Below are 20955 nucleotides of genomic sequence, written 5' to 3'. Positions count from 1 at the left end.
TTTTAGGGCTTTTACTGTGTACAATGTTATTGACCTGGATTAATAAAAATACTAAGAGAAACATGCATTGGGTCATGAAACAGGGGCAAGTATATAAAAAGATTTTAGGTGAGTTTGGTTGTATCCTAACAAGTCGAAGCCTTTCTTAAGTGAGCAATGTTTAATATCTGGATAGCATGGAGCTAAGTGATGCTTCAAATGCTCAACAAATGAAGGAAACGGAGGACGCTGAAGCGCATCAAGCTAAAGATGCAGGGAGCCCAAAATGAAGTTGACTGGATGATCAGATAACATCAGCAAATACAAAATCAATCAAAGTAGTTTTGTGTGTCTGTTTGAAAAATGTTTGAATTCCAATAATCTAGTGTAACATCTTACAAGAAAAAAAAACAAAAAAACATTTATTTCATGTTATTTTTTGGGTGAAAACCAAAATGTATCATTGTTCTTTCAAAATATGATTGATAAAAAAAATGTAATCATCAAACAAAAGGATATGTAAACATATAAGCTTACAGCTCTGAGGACATATAGTACGGGGCATATGTACCTCTTTTAACTGATTTAGCTAGGAGGGAGCGTTTAACCCAATATGACGAAGCAAAATAATGTAAGCGAGAACATCAGGTTAATGTTCTCGCTTAATGTTAGCAAAGGTCAAGCTAGCGGTGTGCCACAGCTGTAACTCCAGTGAGGAGAATGTAAAGTCAGTGGCAGCAGTACTTCGGTATAATGCGTAACTGGAGAGTGGTAGTAGAAAGTAGCAGAGAACCAGTATATCAGTATATCCTTTAACAGTGCAACCCTTTACATGACTGTAGAGATAGCTCAGGATAACCTTAGCCTCTCTCCCTACGAGCTACACCACAAAGGAAAGTTTCAAGGAAAGTTCATATTCTCACATAACCACATTGCAAATTTATAATTATGGTTAAAATGTTTTCCCTTTTTTTTTTTTTTTTTTTTTACAGTTCTAACTTCAACCTGCTTGGTAAGTTAAAAATACAGTTGTTTTTGAATTCTTTGCTTATTGGTTCCATCTGTTGCAATGATTGCATGTTATACATTGAACCTTGATGGAAAGAAAACAACCAACATCAAGTTTTGATGATGAAAGTGAAATCAGCCAAACATTCCAGTTTGGGTAAAGGTGCATCGTTCCAAGAGTGTTTTCATGAGCTAAGCTGGTGCATAAACAAAGTTTTAAAAGATATGATGCTGTACTTGGCATTCGGTGAAATCCAAACACTCCAGCGGATAAACAGTTTGTTGCAGAGTTTCGCAGCACAACTCAGCATCGTAAATCAAATTCAAGATGGCAGCCAGAAACCCCGAAACTCAATCTTCTTTAAATGAGTATTTATGAAACCATATGTCAGTGAAAATATGTGTATCATATCTATGATACATAAGATAAGTATCATAGTCATTAAGTTAAGATTACAGTACCTGTCAGTCATGAAAATGTGTATGTTTGAAAGATTTTGAGCTGTGGGTAATTTATCAAAAAGATGAACTTGACCGATCATCACCTGCTCATAAAATCAAGTTTGGATAATTGTGTTGACTGATTATCAACACCTCAGTCAATATATCCAATCGAAATTATGACCTGCGTAGAATATTATTTCTTTAGATGATAGATGTTTTCTGCTGCTCCAGACTAGTGTAAAGACTTTTGGAGCACAGAAAGAAGATAGGAACTGTGACCTTGTGACAAAGTATTCCGATGTTTTGTTTTGCTTCTTTGGCTTGCCCACTCATGAATATGGAGCTCAGGAGGCTTGTTCGTAATAAGTGAAATACTGGAGATGTTTTTCCACAGTTCAAACCCTCTCCCACCGCTCTCCCATATTTTTCAGACTCGCTGTTCACCATTATTAAGTCCCAGTGGTGGGCTGTCACAACATCTTGCCTGTCCCAATCTGCTTTTCCTCCATCAACTCCAATATTCCCCCACTTCCCACACAGTTTGACATGCACACTTCTCAATTTACAAAAGAAAATTATTAATGCCAAACACAGCAGCCTGGTCTTCCCAGCATGCACTTCTTCAGGCACTTTTCTTGAAGCAACTGGAGTATGGAGGACTGTGAGCATCATATGTGTCTGCAGATTCACTTTATATATATGTATATATGTCATCCAGTTGAGTTTGTCTCAAACCACCTGAAGAGTATTTTGTCTTATGATATAATATTAGCATAAAGTGATTTGGATTGAATCTATCAAGGTTGAAACATGAAATTAGTTGATTTGTCATTTCTTTTGCTCATCAGTTTGTCTTTCTTTTGAAATCTTTTATGTTCTATTGTTAAATTTCCAGATGAGCAGACTTTTAACTTTTCTATTCAACAACAACCTAAGTATAAAACTGCATTTGCTGTAAATGTTTTTGTCTAAATTAATTCCTCTTCCAATCAACAAACACCATTGGATATATCTGAGTAAGTATAGCTATTGCTGTTTATAACTGCGCTTGTGGCAAGATAAATTTTGGTTCTTCAAAATAATTCACCTTTCCGCAATGTCGTTATTTATACCACAGTGGAAAAGAAATGCACGGATTAAAAGACTAAAATATTTGTAGAAACTCTTATCAATTCAAAACTGAATTAGAATTTTAGGTATTTATTTTAATCGGTTGCTAGAGCAACGATAACTACAGACTGGTATGATTCTGTTTAAAAACCCATTTGGTTTGTTTTCTTGCACTAAACATTTTCAAGAGTAGGATATCTCTCTCGTCTCTCTTTGAGGGCTTAAAAAACAAAAACGTTCCAGTTTCTGTTAGTTATCCATAAACTGTTTTTGTCCCCTGCAAAGAGAACTTCCCGAAACAGTAATCACTACCTCATCCCATAAATGATTAAAAAGTTGCTTTGCTTTTCCTGTAGACGCTCAGTGAGGATAGACCAACCTGACCAAGTAAGGGTTAACTCACGCAGCCCTGTTGTTCCCTCCTCCTCACGTCGACTCCGCGCTCACGCACTCTTACACAGACAGACACAAACTTTCCCCGCTGAGGCCAGCAGAGAGACAGGAGAGTCACCGAACCACATGTTGCTCTCTCGGAGCGTTGTCTTCTCTCCTTCTCCGTAACTACTGCTGGATCTGCTCTGGTCTCATCGCTCCATGGGACTCCAGAGCTGGCCACCAATCAGACCAGAACTGTCCTCCATGGCTTGCCTGGATGTGGAGAGCCCCTCCATTTGCAGGGGGAAATTCAAATCAGGTACGTTTTCTTCCTTGTGTCATGTGCTTATATTTTATTCATTTAGTTTGACTTTGTTGTTGTTCTTGTTAGTGTAGTTAGGCGGGATGTTATTTTCAGGTATTCCCTGTGTTAAAGTTGTTGTGCCGACACAGAAAAGACAAATGTCACAAGTACAGTCACACTGTGTGCTACTTACAAAGGAAGCGCAAATCCCAGATATGCGGCAGATCAAGATTCTGCTCGTCATTTGCATATTTCTAATCTTCCTTGTTGGCTGTTGACCTTGCTTAAAATTCAGCCTGGAGCAGCTAAACAAAACAGAGCAGACGTGTTGCTGATTTGATCTATTCAACATTTTTATCCCATTTCAACACCTGTGAAGTATTATCAGTAGCTTTTCAACCCCCATGCTGAGACGAATTTCACTGTTGTGACACGTTGAATAGGAATCTTTTTTTTTTCCTACAAAGACATGAGGAAGATTTATACTTTCTAATTTAGTTATCATACAACATTTTCTCTTTCTGTGGGAGCAATCTTGTCTTCATATCATGTCAACAGGAAGCTTTTCTTTGCAGACTGCATTGTCACAAACTAAGCTAACCTGTTGTGATTTCTCACAGCCGTGAATGTTTACTTAGTTTCCACTGAAATTACATCGAACTATGAACTAATTTATGTATTTATAAGTTTAGAAGAATAAAAACAAGAACTAAACAGCTACACCATTATTTCATCTAGGTGATGTGAAAACCTAAAATGCAGGGTAAGAATAGTTATGATAATTTATGGAGAATAAAATAAGACTAATGAGCCTTAGATCTAACCAGGTAAAAAAAAAAAAAAATCTCAGAGCTAAATAATTTTAACAATGAATTAACAACTAATGAAAAAACGTATATAAATGATGAAGTGTTGAATTTGACTGGGGGAAAAAATGCTGAACCACTGAGTTCCTTTAAATCAGGGCTAAAACTCCCATTTGTTTGATATTACCTTTGATTAATAATAACTGGAACATTATTAATTGTTTGTGTTCCGTTTCATTACTTTCCTTTATCATGTGTCACTGGTACTTTTAAAACTTGTGCTTTTTTTTACTTTATACAAAGTATTATTTATTTTTCACATACACATTTCAAGCCCTAAGCTTATTTTATCCAGCATAATGGACATGTACAGTATATGTTTAAAAAATACTGATCTCCTAGGACTAATCTCTTCACAGGTTATTGAACATAATAACATCTGAAGTGGAATAGAATCCTTAAAATCATTTTTGTAGCTGTTAATTAAGGATTTGTGATTATAAATCCCAGAATCTTTGCTAAAATAATACCATTCTGTTGTATTTACAACAACAAAGTTGTCATAAATGAGTGTCAAGTTGTTCATAAACTAAAATCCACCATTTCAGACAATTTTTTGTTTGTTTGTTTGTTTGTGTAGCATCATAAAAAAGGGGGAGGAGAGGGAGAGAAAGAAGAAGGGGATCAATTTAAAAAGAGACTGATGGGAGAACTCCAGCAGTGATTTGCTGAGAACAACACGAGTCTGAGATTAGAGATTACATCAGCAGACAGGGATTTCAGCAGAGCCCCCTCTATGTGTTTCTTTATAACCTCTGTTTTTGCTTTACTGGTGAACAGGAGCCAGTTTTGCATCATGGAAGGGTTAGCCAGGGTTCATGCTCAACACAAGATGACACAATGAGGAGGACCCCGGGCAGGAGCCGTACCCTCGTGGTGATGCTCAAATTAAAGCCAGTGCTCTCCCATGGCGCTTGCAGGCGGCTTTTCATGCTATTGATATGCAGTTGTGTACAGTAATAAAACGGACTGCCTGTGGCGCTCCTTTTGAGTCACAAATATTGAGAGAAACTGATTTTGTTTCTGTTTGAATCTCCTGGATTCAAACCTCCCCCCTCTCCCCCCCATTGGCCTGGGTTGGTAATAGAAAACACAACAGGCAGAGAAGGCACAGTTTGTTCTCTCTTCTGGAGATGATGTCCTGCTGGAAGAGGTGGGCACGGCCTTCCATCCTTTGCCTCAGCTCTCGTCACTCCCTTGCCCAGAAGTCGAAGTCGGCGAACATCCCCCTCGACTCTCCAGCAAACCGGCGATCCCACCCCCTCAACTGCCCCCAAAAAATGTCATGGTTCCCAGGCCTTGTTCTCACAGCTGCCCCGTTTATTTTTGCTTGAGTGAGTCACAGAGTCCTGTTCGGACCCGGCGTCTTTCCCAGGGGAGTTGAGTCGGTCCGCGTTGTGTGTGTTTGTGTGTGAGGGCGAACTGTTTCTCCCAGGCCACTGAGCAAATCCGGCTAAGCTGGGTTCGCTTCACTACAGCGATGACGATAAGGGCCACGGCCTCATGCATCACCGTCACCCCCTAGCCTTCTCGGCAAACTTTTTTTTTTTTTTCTTTTTTCCGTTCTTGTGTGTTGCTTCACTGGAAAAACAAGTCCACGCTTTCTTGTTTGTAAATGTTTAAACTACTACTGTTTACATTTTTTTGTACAACACAGAAGATGCATCCAGAAACTTCATGTAAGACTCAGGAACATCGCTCAACAAACCAGACTTCTTCTCAAATCTCGAATCAGGGAAACGGGGAAAACAGAATGTTATTCCTCTGTTTTAATTGTTTTTAATTGCGTCTTTGTCACATTTGCAGAACTCACTCAAACACTGGCTTTCTTTAGGAGAGCTCCAAGCTAACGGTGATACCCCCCGTAACTCAGACCATACAGGAACTGAACAGAATATCTGTGGTTATGAGCTTAGTTTGGTGTTTGGCTTCCAGGGAAGCAAAGTGATTGAGTAATAATAACCATTTCTGCTTTATTTAAAGTCCTCCAGGTTTCACAGATGGTTGTGAGATGAGTCAGATGAGTTGTTTCTGAACGGTAAATGTTTAACCTCTGCATTCTTCTGCAGTCCTACAGCACTGTCTGCAGCAGAGGAGAACTCGGGAGCAGCTAGTGGAGCAAGGCATCATGCCGCGTGAGTAGTTTTTATAACGCTACCCCTTATCTGCTCCTGGTGAGTTAGTCTTATTGCACGGCATTAACAAAAGAACAAAAAAGTATCCAAAATTTAAAAAGCTGTTCCAGATTTTGATATGGCAGTGCTTGCTATTTATTTCCAAGAAGTCCCAAAAATGATCTTGTCTTAGCCTGCAGAACGGAAACTTATTAAATGAGGCAACACTCAGTCATTTGCACATTACACTCTTTTTTAACCGAAAACTTGTAATAGAAAAGCAAATCTGAGTGACTTAACAGCACGTATTTGCATATCCCCTATGAAATGTGACAAGTTATCATTGTACTCATAAGACTTACTGATATCTGGCCCCGAAAGGACAGATTATTCTTTAACAGGATCTGTTCGTATGGCAGATGCTGAGACAGTGAAGCACCTGATATTTGGAGCATTTAGGCAGAATTATGGACGTTTCATCTTCTTGATGTCCTGCTCTGTTTGGAGGACCTTCACCTGCTCCTCTGTGACACCACAAACCCACATCAGTTAGAAAATGGACCTCCTGCAGGGGCCATTTTCCTGGCACCAGCCCCCCTTACAACCCCACTATGGATAAGCGTGTATGATAATGGACGGATGGATAGCTATGTCTGTCAAGGCCTCTCAAAATGCCCTCACCATGAGAACTCAGACAATTCAAAGACGCAAAAAATATGGTGGGAGAGTTTGTTTACAGTTTTTGTAAATATCCAGTTTCAACTCCGAGTAGGCTTGGTTGATTTAATTAAGACTGTTTTTTTGTTTTGTTTGTTTTTTTTGCACTTTAAAACACTTTAATAATGAAATGCAATCAAATGCTCTACATTTAAAAAGGTTCTCCATAACCTCTTATGAAGAATGGAAATCAGAGCAATAAGCAGGAATGTGCGTGCGTGCGTGCGTGCGTGCGTGCGTGTGTGTGTGACACACTCCTTGGAGCGTCCCTGATCCGTGTATCATTAAAGCAAACAATGGCGGTCATATCAGAGGTGACTGGTCAGTGACACAGTCCTCCTCTGAAGGAGGATGAGTTTATTCTGAGCGATCAAAGAGTAAAACTCCCTTCTCAGAGTAATCTCTTTGTTTGAGTCAGTAAAGCTGGTGCTTCCTGTTTTACTCCCATAAGCTCTTCCTTATTGAGGCCACGTTTGCAAAGAGCAGAAAAGACAAAAAACATAACTGTCAAGATGCCAGGAAAGGGATTATGAAACAGCTCTTTAAAATCAGCTAATTTTATCATGAACTTTATCATCGGCGTTAAAAAACCCCCCGAAAAAACTGAGTTTCTGCTCTCAGTCAGAGTAACTTTAAACCCTAAAAACAACAAAACGTCCTTCCAGAGAAGTCCGTTTTCTCCCAAAAGGAGCATGTGCAACCCCTTTGGGGCTTGCTAACTAGCAAAGCAAATGCCTTTTCAGTTACAATCACGTAAGCACGTAAATAGTTTCATGTATTCTCATTTTTCCAGCTCTGAAAAGCCCAGTTGCCTTCCACAAACAGATTCACAGCCTACAGCGAGCCAGGGTGAGTCTCTAATGTGTTTTTAACTCCACCGCATAAATTTGTTCATCTGTGACTTTAATGATGTTCAAAAATTACTTATATAGACACATTTTTTCCTTTTTTTTTTACCAGACTGGGACTTTTCTAAAGCATAAATTGAGCAGCAGACCGGATCGCTCCGAATTGGTCCGTATGCACATCCTAGAAGGTAACCCCTTTCCGTGTTGTTTCTGGGCGATGGTGTTTGGATTAGCAGAATGAGTAGGGCCGTTATTCATCTGTCTGCATTTATTACCGCTTGTTCAACAGTCCTGCGACCATCCGAATGTTTTTGATGCAGACTGAGCGTGTGAGAGGTCCAGCTGAGTCACAGTGACAAATCAGACTGAGTGACGACGGCCGGATCGTAGGTGAACATCCTCTTTTTGTTCCTCAGAAACACAGGCGGAGCCCTCCCTGCAGGCGACGCAGTTGAGACTGAAGAGGGCCAGACTGGCCAACGACCTCAACGAGAAAATCGCCCAGCGACCTGGACCCATGGAGCTGGTGGAGAAAAAGATCCTGCCTGTCGACTCTGGAGTCGAAGAAGTCATAAACGGTAAGCGTTCATTAGGATTACTCACACAGCGACGACCAAAACGTAAACTGAAGTGGGGATCGTTATCAGACAGACTTTCATCCACCTCTGTGGTCCAAGCTTAAAGAAAAAGCTCCATATTTATCCAACTGTCTATATAAATGCTGCGATGCTACAACTGTGTCCTTAAGTGGCTTTATTTCTTAAACCCTCTCTGGTGATCATACAGATTGTGAGGCGGATTACTCAGACACACCACATGTTCCAGATGTTTACAGCTTTGATGAGGACAGCAGTGATGCTTTATCACCACAGCAGGCCAACAGCCAACCATCTCCTTCCCAAACTTTACCCTCCCCTCGGGAGTCAAGGGAAACCGAGGTCTCTTGTGCTTCCTCTGACTTCAGCCCTCCCCCACAGGTACAGAAATATCCTCAACTCTGTGATCAAACAAATTGTTGCCATGTCACAACTAGTGGACAAATCATCATAATTTACAACTCTTTCAACAAAGCAGTGGCGAAAGTGTTTCCAAGCTGACTCTGGATTTTTTTCTTTGTTTTTTTTTACATTTTCTCAACAAACACCAGTGTATTTTTTTTTTTTAGAATTTAATATTTGCCCCCAACATAACACGTAAGAATCTAATCAGAGGAGAAAAATGTGAACTTTAGCCTGCATGCACAATTTGTGATGTAAAACTAACATTGTGTGGTAAAACAATAGAAGGTGTCAGGCACTGTGACGTGGGGATGCTTTTCTTCAACGGGAACAGGAAGCATCTGCTTCTGAAACTCCAGTAAAAGGCTGTTTTTAAAAAAAAAAAAACGTGATGACTAGGGGACTGAATCCATTTACATGTCACGTTTTAAGATTTTTAATTCATTTTTAACCTTCCACTTCACAATGATGTCCTACTTTGTAAATGTCTATCACATAAATTTCACAAAAGATGAAGTACTCTGCAAAAACACAAAATGCAAGAAAAATTTATTAGTTCATCTGAAATGTAAAAATGTTAAAGGGATATAAATACTTTCAAAAAAAAAAAACTGCAGATGAGAAAAAGAAAATGCAACTTTAATCAGACTTTAACTACTATTTGGACAAGTGGCGCATGTTTTTGTTTTTGGAGTGTTCATCAGGCTTGGTTTGGTTATTCTGGATAGTTAGCAGATGTTGCAGCTCATCTAATTCCTGATCTCTGCCTCTGCTTTTCCTCAGCTCTCCCCACCAGGCTGCTCTCAGTCAGCATCGGATGTCTCCACGTCAGAGAGGCCGAGTGGCCTGGAAGCTCACCAGCCTAACGCCGCTGTCATCCAAGGCATTTCGCCAGGCCAAGTTCTTGTGAAAGTAAGCCGACTTTCTCATGTTTCCTGTAAAAACAATTGTGTTTTGAAATTGGTTTTTATCTAGTTCAAAAATAGCTGTTATGTCACTGACCTCTGGTATACAGTCATGTGTTTCTTTGATTAACTGCCTGTGTCTGTTTTTTTTTGTTTTTTTTCTTGTTTCCTTTGGAAATGTAATGACGGATAATGTTAGAGCTTGGATTTTTATCTTACCGAGAGTCGCAGCAGTTTAGGGGCGGATAAATAATCAGCAGTCAAGTCAAACGCAGGTCGGAGAGCAACACATTTAACATGTTTTAGTTCTTTTGTTGTCTAAATCTGACAACGATAGGCTGGTCTTTCTCAATGAAACTGTAAAGTCAAAGTTAAAACTCGAAAGGAGGGATGGGAAAAGCGTGCATTTATCTAAATTCTCTTAGGCTGTGATCTCCAAGAAGAACCGACTTCCTTAGGAAATGAAAGGGGAGTAAATTTGACAAATTGAAGGCTGCATGCTGGCTTAGTTCATGCCAAGTATCTGGTTTCTTGTCTTCAATAAAACCTGCAGGCATGCCAGGACATTTTCATATACTTTCAGAGACAGAGTGTTGAAACGATACGTCATCTTTTTACTACCTGTTTTCTCATCCTGTATTGAGACGTCAGAGCAGTCTTCTATCTTAACACTAAAAGCTATAAAAAATAATTAAAAAAACAGTGTTCAGTCTAACTTTGCTGTGGCCACAGCAAACTCCGTTCCTCCTGAAATGGACTTGGATCACTCGCAGAGATTAAATATCCATCCACATGCTGTTCTGCACCTTTGTCTGACCTGTCTTTGTGCGTTACACTCTGCAGCAAACTTTGGCGAAGCTAGCCACGGAAAAAAGCCGCAGCAAAAAGAACAAAGAGCCCAAGCCGCGGGTGAAAAAACTCAAATATCATCAGTACATCCCCCCTGACCAGAAGCAGGAGGTCAGCGACGTGCCGATGGACTCCTCTTACGCCCGTCTTCTGCAGCAGCAGCAGCAGTTCCTCCAGCTCCAGATCCTAACCCAGCAGCAGCAGAAGTACAACTGCCAGGCCGTTGTACCTGTCACGCTGAAGTATGGCACCGCTCAGCAGTTCATTCTTTACACAAAAGTCATCTGTCGCACTTGACCGCAGCCGATCTTTGTCTCGTCGCATTCTGCGTGCCGTTTTCCCACAGAGAGACAACTGAAAAATGCCTTCTCTCCTTCCTTCCCACTCCCTTTGTTTCCCATTTTCGTTGCAGCATATCCACGGCTGAGATGCAGACCAGCTGCTCGGCTCTCGTGCTCAGAGGAAGCTCGCCGTCGACTCCTGTGCAGTTCCACCACACCGGCACGAAATCGGATCAGCTGCCAGCTAATATCGATGAGATGAAGGTGACGCTGCCTGGGCTCTGTCATACACGCCACAGAAAGCATTCAGCATCTAAAAGACGAACCGTTTTCTTAATTTGCAGGTTGCCGAGCTGAAGATGGAGCTGAAACTCAGATCGCTGCCTGTTTCCGGGACCAAGACGGATCTAATAGAGAGACTGAAGCTGCATCACGAGAGCACGAAGAGTCAGCATGTTGCTGCCGTGGAGTCAGGAGCTTCTGCAGCCAACTCGCAGGCTGAAAACGTTCATTTGACACCGCCTGTTTCCCTCATAGCTTCCAAAGTTTCCAAATTGGGAATTGAAGATAGTAATATGAAAGACATTCATGCAAAGTCAGTTTCAGAGAGTTTGTCTAATGCTGCCCTTTGCACAAGCCCCTTAAATGGACCTCCGTATGAAGAGGGCCCCGCAGACGCAACGTTCACCGAGAAGGACTCTGAAAAAGACAAGCGGCTGCACGAGAAGGAGCGTCAGATAGAGGAGCTAATGAGGAAGCTGGAGCAGGAGCAGAAGCTCGTCGAGGAGCTAAAGATGCAGCTGGAGGTGGAGAAAAGAAGCCAGCAGAGTGACTCTCCGCCTCATCCTAACTCGCTGCTGCCGATCCAGATAAAAGAGGAAAACGGGAATCTGTCAAACTGCTCTTTGTCCTGCAGCTCACCTGGTCAGCATGTGCAGATCAAACAGGAGGAGCCTTCAGATCACGGCCACGTAACCAGCCCGAATCAGTTTGCCATCGGTCAGCGGACCAACACAAACGGTGAAAACCCGCAGCCTGCCCAGGTCCTCCTGCCCACATCCTCTCCTGGCTCAGCAGTCGCCGTCGAGCTCCCTGCCAACGGCGTTAAATTACACACCACTGTTGAGAGCACAGCTCCAGGCCGCATCCCGGCCTCTGGACATGAGCCACAGACACCGGCAGAACTGCAACAGCAATGCCTCACTCAAACCCCGCATCCGGCAAAGGTAAATGCACGAGCACTCTGCCGGGTTCAGTCTGTCTTGTTCGTTCTTCCTTGGTCTTCTTAGTCTTTGTCATCACACTCTGCAGTGCGTTGTGGTTTTGAGACATGTTCCAGCTGGTGCCAACAATTCACACGTTGGGCTGCATAAATATAGAGGCATGTTTTCAGTTGTGCTGCCAATTAAACCACAGGTCAAGTTACCAGTCATTTGTGTGCTGCAGTGGAAAAATGCAGTTTCCCCGTGCTTACAGCTGCAATCAGCTTTAACAGAGCACTGTAATCATTTTGGCTACGAGAATCGAATCATTTGGAAAATATGAGACCATCATGTCGGTGTAGATTGAACTCAGCAGTTTCACAAAGTAAAATGAAAAAAATGTTTTAGGTGAAAAAAGTTCTAGAAAGATAGTCCAAACCTTTTTTTTTTTTTAAGCTTTTTTTCACCTAAGCTAAAGGTTACTTTTGTCTGTTTCTGCCACATAGACAATAGTAACTTGTTCAAAATTCACTTTTCAGACTCTGTTCATATCGGTACATTAATGCTAGCCTGTCTAATGTTTTCTGCAGACGTGGGGATTGGATGGCGAGGGGCAAAACGTACTCGGTGCGTTCCTGGTGTCTGGATGCGATCGTCCTCCCTCTCAGCAAGCTCCCCCAGAAGCACTCATAGGAAAGGTGAAATATATTCCCTGAGTCTTTGTGGTATTTCCTAATGCAAGTTATTGTTTTACAGGTGTTTATGGATTTACTCGTATAACTTTACTAGCACTTAATGTGGGGTTTTGATATTCAACATTTTGCTGACTGCTATGGGTAGGAATATCTGATTAGCAGATTATAATTCTCCAAACCTGTTTCTGTATTGTCATTGTTTTTAAGAGATTTAGAAAAAATAAAAATAAAATACTTCGTCTGGTGAAATCTTTTGCTTAAAAGTTCAGATTTAGATTAATTTAACCCAAATGATGGTATGTAATTGTGCTTTTCCTTCAATGGTGCAGAAGGAAAGACATACCCGGGTTCCTTTTTGCATCACAGTCCAGTTCAATAGTTGTTTGTGGCTTATTTTATCTACTGTTCCTGTTAAATAGCTGCTTTCCTATCTGCTGTTTTTTATGCAGCAAACAACCTTCACAAACCAGGCATCAAAGACTAAAGACCCACCTCGCTATGAGGATGCAGTAAAACAGACACGCAGCATATTAACAGCTGCTCAGGTGCGAATCAAATGCAAGTTCATCGCTTAAAACTGTTATTAAAAAATCATTCCTATATTAAATAACTCTATTTCTTTAAAGGGTCCCACTGCAGCGAGCCAGGAGATGGACGACCTGTTCGATGTGTTGATTGAAAGTGGAGGTGAGCGACGCTTTTAGCTACATTTTGGACGAGTTCAGCTTGGAAGATGAGCGAGGATTTCCTCTCACCGGTGTCGTTCTCTTGTTTTTTCAGAGATCTCCCCTCTCATCAGACGGGATCCTCCCAGCCTGGAAAAGCCTCTCCCTGTGACAGCTAGCGTTACCACCCTTCCCATCAACACGGTTCTGACCCGTCCTCCACCTTTGGTGCAGGTGGCCCAGCTGCCTGGAGCGCCGCTCGGCTCAACGGGAAACAACCTGGAAGCCCTTCTGGGGGACACGGAGGCTCAAAGACTGAAGCTGATGGAGGAGTTGAGCTCACCTTTGGTTGAGATGGAGATGAACTTCAGTGAAAGCCTGCCACCTACTGGCGTGAACCTGCAAAGCACTTCTGTGGACAGCATGGATTGGCTCGATCTCACCCTTTCTGTGCCTTCGGAGGGGATTAACCCTTTGGACATGTCGGTGCCCGACTTCCTGGACTCTCATGAACTGAACTTGAACTGGGATTGAGTGATTTTTAAAGGCAGTATGTGGACTTCATCCTTTTTAATACAAAAGTTAATGAACTTTAAAAGCTATAACTTTTTTTGTGGGCGGGAAAAAAATGAAAATGGTACAGAAGCTTTAAAGATTTCCATCTCAAGTCACGCAGCTGACTTTTCTATATGTTTCACAACTTCTCTTTGTTCTGCAGCCTCAGTAAAGAATGCTGCAGTAAGAATTGTCTCAGCGCACATAGGAGTAAAGGAAAAATACACAAAGCCTGGTTGCAGATGGACAAGCACTGCATTTAGCCGCCGTGTTGTTTACTCCACCCTGTCTTGGAATGATTATCACTATCAAAACAGATTGTAAACACATAAGCCGCATGATCATGGTTTCTATACAAGTCGAGAGGCTTAAATCTGATATTTAACCAAAGTAGTGAAAGTTTGATCGGCTTGCAGAGAGCCAGAAACCCAGAACAACATCAACTCAAGTGTTTATTACTAAATACTCTGCAAACATCTCTTTGCCGACCCTGTAAGTCGACACACACGAATACGCTCTGCAATTTAAAGAAGCAGTCTCACACAAATCATCTGCCGGACAGCATTTAACATAATTTGCTGGTTTAAAATTGGTCAGACTGACTTTTAATCAGCTGGCTAGTTTTATGTTATTTAGTTTTATTATATAAATAAAAAAAATTCAGCGGCATGTCATTATCAGAATAATGAGGCAGGCTTCTTCCATTAAAGTAGGAGTGGATTCCAGTAACATCTGCTGGCAACAGTGTGTGCTATTATAGGCAGCATTTGGTATGTGTGGATGTGTTGGATGAGGAAATGTTAGACATTTGTTTCTGTGGTATTTTAATTTGCTGTGTATCGACTCTCTGACTTCTGTGGAAGATATCTGGAATGTCTCTGACAAAGAGCCCTTTGGTGCAGAAGAAAATCTCACGATATTTCTTTGTTTTTAAGTCGGCTACTTGGTGCCAAATCTGTCACCTTCAAGAGAAAGAGGGGGGCTACCTGCCGGAATGAGGAATAAGATTTCACAAGACCGATGCAACTCACCAAAAACATTGCAATCATTTTGTTTGTTGTATGGTGTATTTATGTTGTTTCTTTTAATTAAAAAAAAATTAGTTTCCTTTTTTTTTTTGTAAATACAAGAATGCCTTGGGATTTTCAGCCTTTGAGCCAAAAAAAACCCCCACCAAACTTTAAAGGTTTCAGTAATTAAATAGTTTGCTTAAGGTAAATCGGTTCTTATGTTTCTTTATTGAACAGCTCACTACATGCATAGCCGTTGCCAGACACATTTAATGTCGCACCCGGCAAAGATGTATGAAAAGCTTTAAAATATTTTCATTTCTTACATGAGAATTTATAGTTTTTAATTCTAGAAAAAAAACAACTAATTTGAGTACATTTGTTCAGTGAATGAAACGTTCCCATATCCACACTTGTTTTGTACTGCTGTCAGGACTTTGTGTAACCCACCACTGCATCTTCTCCTGTAGCGTTTCACGAGATTAGAGAATACAGAAAAAAAAAAGTTTCCAGATTATTTTCTGTTGCAAAGTCTCTCTCGTCATTCAGAGTCCTGGGTTCGTTCATCTTTTGGCCCATTTTCAGTTTCCTGCCAGAGTCCACCAGATTTCTATCTAAAATATTCTGATCTTTCAAAGACAAGATTCGAATCCTTCTGAAGAGGAGATAAAATGCCCACAGCATCACAGACTGCTTAAAGAACTACTTTAAGATTAGTAGAAATTCTCAGGTAGTTTAAAATTGAAATGGTAAATTTCATACATTTTATAGATCTATTATAATACATATTTACATGCAATATACCCAGCTATACCTATTGAGATGTGCTTCATTAAATCCATTCAGGCAAGATTTCATTTTGTAAGTTCACAAACATAAACCCTTAGACGTGGATTTTTTCTCAGCATGCCCCGCATAATGGAGGACGATGCTGCTGAACAAACTCTTCAGCAGAGTTTGATTGTTCAGCAGTTACTAAATCGCCAGCAGCTGCCGGTCCAGCGTTTTCTCGGCATGTGCTTCAGTTGCTCACCGGTTGCTTCTCCTCTCAGAGCTTTTTGATGGTTGTGATTTTCGACCGACACTTTGGACATCTGTGTGTGGTGGTCTTGAACCTGTCCATGCAGAAGGGAATGAGGCAGCAACCGGCCACGCAGCTGCAAAGTGGGAGAGCAGAAACGAAACCAGCTTGATCACAACAAACCTGGAAGTGGCTGAGCAAACAGAAACGGGTACAACAAGGCGTAACTGTGTCCTTAGGCAAATGTTTTACCGCCAAACCAAATGAGAGTTCATACCCCACCATAGCTGACATAATGCAAACAAGCCAGGTCACGCTGCTGACGGAAGTGAAAGTCTCCGTGGTGACAAACTGCATGCACTCTGGGCACTGTGTCCTAGTTGGATGTGTAGGAAGACTTTCAATATCCAGAATCACGGCAGGGGCTGAAAAAGAAGGATGTGTACACAATCAAATCTCTTTCCTTTACTCTTTACAAGAACTAAATTCATAGTAAAATTGTAGTCTGGCCTCTAAAAATCCATTCTGCACATAGATCATATGAGGTGTAGTAGCTGCACTTTTAATTTTTGTGCACATTGCCTCGTTTTGCAGTGCAGGTTTGTGTGGCTTGGTGGCTCACCGGGAAAAGAAGGAGGAGGTTCAACGAAGAAGATTTTATCGTCAAGCTGCTGGTTGGACTCGCGCTTAATATCTGGAGAAAAAGAGAGCTTCGGTGACGAGCCTGACAAGCATGAAGAATTCACCGTCGGTCAAAAGAAGTTATTTGTGCTCACCGTTTTTGAATTTCACATCTTTTGCATGTAAGATATTGTCACAGTTCTTTTGCAGTTCGGCCTTCTTTATCCTGAGTTCTTTCAATTTATTGTCAATAGAATTGATCTCTTGTTCGGTAGCAGCTGACTCTTCTGATAGAGGGGGGAAGGAGGGGGGGAAATAAATGAATAAATATACACAGATTGCATAACATCAATGACGTTTTATGATTTACTTGCTGGGAATCCATTAATGTCACCTGTTTCTCCAAATTCAGCCCGATTCCTTAGCTCCTGGAATACCAACAAGATTTTCTTTCTGTCTTCAAGCTGTTCCTCCTTCAGAGAAATGTCTTTCAGCTTTCCTGATATCGTCTCGACCTCATTTTGAGAAGAGGTCATGGCGGCAGCTGAAAAGTTTGCAGAGCAATCCCATAGGTTTGCACAAAGATTTTACTATCATTTCGGCTTTCTTTGTATTGCAAGTAAAATATATGAATAAATCTATCCAAATAGAATAAAGCTATCCAAACTAACCTGTTCCTACATGAGTAAGTGAAAGCTTCCTAACACCAACAACTGGGTAATATGGATTACAATAGAATCTTACTTTTTTTTTTTTTCAAAGCAATCTAATTTTCAATTTTAGTTGATTGTTTTCTCACTTTATTTTCTCAAAAAGAAATCATAATAATTAATTGAAATTCCAAAAATTTAATTTCAATCAACCCTTCTGGGAGTTTACCTGAATTCAACTAAATATGAGCTGTGAAAAAACATAGCAGGCCATGGGAAGACTGACACCATCCTGAACTACAGAAATCCAAAGAGTGCATAGGTGAAGAAAAGAAAAATCTAAATTTTCAAAAAAAAAAGTAATCTTTATAAACGGAAAATTTGGTTAATCAATAAAATCAGTATTATCCCTCAGCCCTACCTGCTAGTGCCACATTTGGCAGCAACAACTGCGATCAAACATTTGCAATAAGACTGTTTTGCAACAGGACTTTTGTCCCACCCTTATTTGTAGATTTGTTTGTTAATTGAGCCAAGCTGGAAGGTCTTCAGGTGAAATAGGCCACAGGACTTTAATCAGATGTGGTTGCAGGCTTTGATTGGGCCACTTAAAAATCTTTCTTCCAGCCATTTAGATGTAGACTTCCTGGTTTATTTGGTTATTAAATATTCAAATTCAAGCTTGGTGTAGTTTTCAAGTAATATTAATAGCCAAGCCACTTCTGGGAAGAATCATCAGAGCTACATGTTTTCTCTATTTGTAGAAATAGTTTTGTAACATTTACTAGTTGATAGACTAGGTTGGGATGGGATGCATTGATTTTGAGATCCTTTATCCTACTTCATTTACAAGCCTAGTGGTAATCAGGACTGGAAGAGGCTCATTATGAAACTCAGCTTTCCAAATAATTCACAATCTAAAGTTGGACAGTTACATTTTCCACATAGGTCCTGGTTGATTCAAACAGCTTTGTTCCCCTTAATTAGTGCAACCACCATTTTAAACTTTTTTTTTTGTCCTTATCCAGGTTAGCAAAATTTAATTGTCATAAACAGTCAATTGTGACATTAGAGCAACAACAAGAAATCTGTAAAAGTGCAAAACCATTTTAAAGCACTTTAGCTTCATCATTAGGTCTCAAAATACAACTGACGTCATAAAATGTGCATGATGAATGGATAACTCTGTTATGGTTTCTTTTTTCACCCCTCAAAGCTTAGACAGGCTTGCTGTAATGCAGAGAACAAATTGCTTCGCTTTTATTCCATCTGAATTATCCTAGAACAAGTTTTCACATGAAAAACCGACACCTGCCCAAAATCCGTATGGGGTCTGTTTTGTTGTCTCCAACAACAGCAAAGTTTTTCACCAAATCAGCAAAAACCACCAACAGTAAAATCATATCAAGAAGATTATACTTAAATTAGCTGGGCACATAAAAATAAACAGTATCCTCAAAACTGAAAACGTCTATCTGCTTGCGTTTTGTCACAATACACAAAAAGCAAAATTGTGACAAAACCCGTTCCACCACTTTAAATGTCACATATTACAAATTAATAAATAAAACTGTGGAAAAACTCTGATATTACCTTGCTTTTGCTGCCTCTGCTACGTCGTTCGCAGGTAAAATCCATATAAGCTGAACAAGAGAATATTGTTCCCAACTTTCAGGAAATATTCAAATCATTAGGGCGGCGTTTATTACTCTCATTTTTGAAAGCTGCTGCAGTCTGGCTCAGATAGAAACACAGGACACAGATATGTAGGCACAGACAAAGTAAAAATACTGAAACATTTTAATATTCACAAAGCACTTCCACATAAATCTTATTTATTGTAATTACATGTACATTACAACAGAGGCACATTTTAAAACCAACAGATACAAGACAAAGAAACATTAATATAATAAAAAAAAGGATTAAAACAAGATTTTAATTATTTTAAAGAAATTGGGACACTGCAGGAAATTGTGTTTATTCTCCAAACATGCTGCATCACTTCTTCCTGAGTCTCTTCATAAACGTCACTTCATCTCTGTTCCTGATCCCATAACTAAAGATAAACATTTCCAAAGCAGAGGAAAAAAAAATATTCAGATGGTTTTGATGTTAAGATTTAGATGCATTTCACTAAGGTGAAAGTATAAACACTCACTCTTTGAGCCTCATTGTGTCATCTTCAAGTTTCTCGCCTTGAAATACAAGATGGTAGGTTCTCCAAACATATCTCCTGAGAAATAAAAGAGGAACAGCTGTAGCGTTATGAACAGATCTTCATTTATTTTCTTGCGTTTGTGAATGCTCCTACCAGCTTATATGTTTCACGCCTCCTTCTCGCTGCTGTTTCAACTCCATAAATCTGCAAATGGCCTTCTTCAGATCGAGGACTGTAGCATTCTGGACAACCACAATGGCTGTTTTCAACCAGACAGACAAATTATTGTCACTTATATGCAGTAACAACAAAAGCAGAAGAAGTGAAGTGAAAAGCAAAACGCAGATCACCAAAAATTAAACAAACACTGACGCATTATTTCACCATCCGCTTTTAAAACCTTCACAGTCATCGCCTGGCCATATTCCAAGGCAATCTGGGAATTCACCTCTTCCAGGGTCACCTAAAAAGTAGAGACAGTTTCTTTGATGAGCATTTAAAACCAAAAATTAAGGAGCCGTTTCTGACCTAAGGGTTTAAAGATATGCTTTTAGGTCTAAGAAAATGTTCAATTGGTTGTTCTTCAACTGTGAGAATCAACTTGTCTTCTTCATTTTTGGACAAAATTAGGGAAACAACACCCAATGGGGTACTGTTGCCAAGCAGCTCCATGTCAGAATGTCATTGTGTGCAACAATATCTAAACTAAAAGTAGGAAATTATATACAAGTAATATGTAAAATGAGACTCATTTTACATTGTCAAAAAATAAACCTTTAAGAATATTTCAGTTTATAATTCTATTAATAAAGAAGTTAGGGGGCGTGTTTTTACACAGCGCTGTTCAGCTAAAAAATTGGACAAGTCTTGAAGTGTTAATGAAACGCAAGTGCCTCTCGAATCCTTTGAAAGGCAATCTGACTCTTACATAAGCATCATTTTAAGTAATGAATGTAATCTATATGAGATGCAAATTTGAATAACATGGGGAGTCCAAAGGAGCTCGTTTTGCATGTGAATTGTTCATGTTTGAGTCAGTACAACTAGAAAAATACATGACAGGTAAGACTGATTTGGAAAGGCTTACATAAGAAGCCATCCTCTCGGAACGGCTTAGTTTACAGAAGTTAAAACTAAAACAAACAACTACAACAAATAAAAAAAAAATAAATCAATTACTGCCAACCTGTATTGGCAAATCACAGAGTAAAGGGTCCTGCACAAGTCGAGCCAGGCCCTCCTCGAAGATATCCAGGATCTCTGAATGCGGGAGAGCATCTTCATCTTCCTCCTCTGTCTCAGCAGTTGGTTCCTCGTCTTTCTCCTTTTTCACCTCCTCATCCTGAAGAACAATCCCCCTCTCACCTCCAGCGCTTAGACTCTCCTCCACCTCCATTAAAAGCTACTAAAACAAGACAGCAAACATGCGCAAGCCTGATTTTAACTGAACATAAAGGAAAACAATAAATTAAATATTATCTCACAAGAGCGAGTTATCTTCTCTATATGTGGAACGCGCAAAATATATATCCGGTGGGATCATGAGGCTCATCACACAAAGTTCCACTCAATAAATA

At 40.2% G+C, this 20955-nt stretch overlaps 2 protein-coding genes across 7 annotated transcripts; one reads left to right on the top strand and one right to left on the bottom strand.

Moving 5' to 3' along the window:
- The first annotated feature begins 3007 nt into the window (after window positions 1-3007).
- On the top strand, window positions 3008-15023 carry mrtfbb (myocardin related transcription factor Bb). Of its 2 annotated transcripts, XM_007560459.2 has the most exons (14): window positions 3008-3235; window positions 6156-6221; window positions 7711-7766; window positions 7878-7953; window positions 8182-8343; window positions 8552-8742; window positions 9547-9675; window positions 10512-10759; window positions 10930-11062; window positions 11143-12024; window positions 12591-12698; window positions 13145-13240; window positions 13322-13382; window positions 13476-15023. In XM_007560459.2, the coding sequence occupies exons 1-14, from the start codon at window positions 3136-3138 to the stop codon at window positions 13892-13894; spliced, it is 2727 nt and encodes a 908-aa protein (XP_007560521.1). In that variant the 5' UTR covers window positions 3008-3135; the 3' UTR covers window positions 13895-15023. The 2 variants fall into 2 exon arrangements, with proteins under 2 accessions (XP_007560521.1, XP_016531000.1); XM_016675514.1 differs by lacking the exons at window positions 3008-3235; window positions 6156-6221; window positions 7711-7766 and adding an exon at window positions 8055-8101 and having other exon boundaries at window positions 7881-7953.
- Window positions 15024-15134: 111 nt separating this feature from the next.
- Window positions 15135-20905, bottom strand: snrnp25 (small nuclear ribonucleoprotein 25). Of its 5 annotated transcripts, XM_016675517.1 has the most exons (10): window positions 20565-20905; window positions 19751-19841; window positions 19532-19637; window positions 19379-19453; window positions 18811-19276; window positions 16962-17111; window positions 16723-16854; window positions 16569-16640; window positions 16224-16371; window positions 15616-16082 (listed from the first exon to the last, which is right to left on the bottom strand). In XM_016675517.1, exons 1-5 carry the CDS (start codon window positions 20772-20774, stop codon window positions 19219-19221), a joined length of 540 nt encoding a protein of 179 aa, XP_016531003.1. In that variant the 5' UTR covers window positions 20775-20905; the 3' UTR covers window positions 15616-16082; window positions 16224-16371; window positions 16569-16640; window positions 16723-16854; window positions 16962-17111; window positions 18811-19218. The 5 variants fall into 5 exon arrangements, with proteins under 5 accessions (XP_007560520.1, XP_016531001.1, XP_007560518.1 ...); XM_007560458.2 differs by lacking the exons at window positions 18811-19276; window positions 19379-19453; window positions 19532-19637; window positions 19751-19841; window positions 20565-20905 and adding exons at window positions 17447-17514; window positions 17639-18794 and having other exon boundaries at window positions 15135-16082; XM_016675515.1 differs by lacking the exons at window positions 19379-19453; window positions 19532-19637; window positions 19751-19841; window positions 20565-20905 and having other exon boundaries at window positions 15135-16082; window positions 18811-19213.
- Window positions 20906-20955: the final 50 nt, after the last annotated feature.

Source organism: Poecilia formosa, unplaced genomic scaffold, assembly GCF_000485575.1.
Source record: "Poecilia formosa unplaced genomic scaffold, Poecilia_formosa-5.1.2 Scaffold115, whole genome shotgun sequence".
In the NCBI taxonomy this organism is placed as follows: domain Eukaryota; kingdom Metazoa; phylum Chordata; class Actinopteri; order Cyprinodontiformes; family Poeciliidae; genus Poecilia; species Poecilia formosa.
This window is presented reverse-complemented; position numbering and strand designations above follow the sequence as displayed.

Bases quoted from the DNA above. Each gene is read 5' to 3' on its own strand.
- mrtfbb (XM_007560459.2), top strand. From the start codon at position 3,136: ATGGGACTCCAGAGCTGGCCACCAATCAGACCAGAACTGTCCTCCATG. The intron at 8,344-8,551 runs GTAAGCGTTCAT...GTGATCATACAG, and splicing joins AGTCGAAGAAGTCATAAACG to ATTGTGAGGCGGATTACTCA. The intron at 13,383-13,475 runs GTGAGCGACGCT...TTGTTTTTTCAG, and splicing joins TGTGTTGATTGAAAGTGGAG to AGATCTCCCCTCTCATCAGA.
- snrnp25 (XM_016675515.1), bottom strand. From the start codon at position 17,103: ATGACCTCTTCTCAAAATGAGGTCGAGACGATATCAGGAAAGCTGAAA. The intron at 16,641-16,722 runs GTGAGCACAAAT...CTTTTTCTCCAG, and splicing joins AGATGTGAAATTCAAAAACG to ATATTAAGCGCGAGTCCAAC. The intron at 16,372-16,568 runs GTGAGCCACCAA...CTTCTTTTTCAG, and splicing joins ACCTCCTCCTTCTTTTCCCG to CCCCTGCCGTGATTCTGGAT.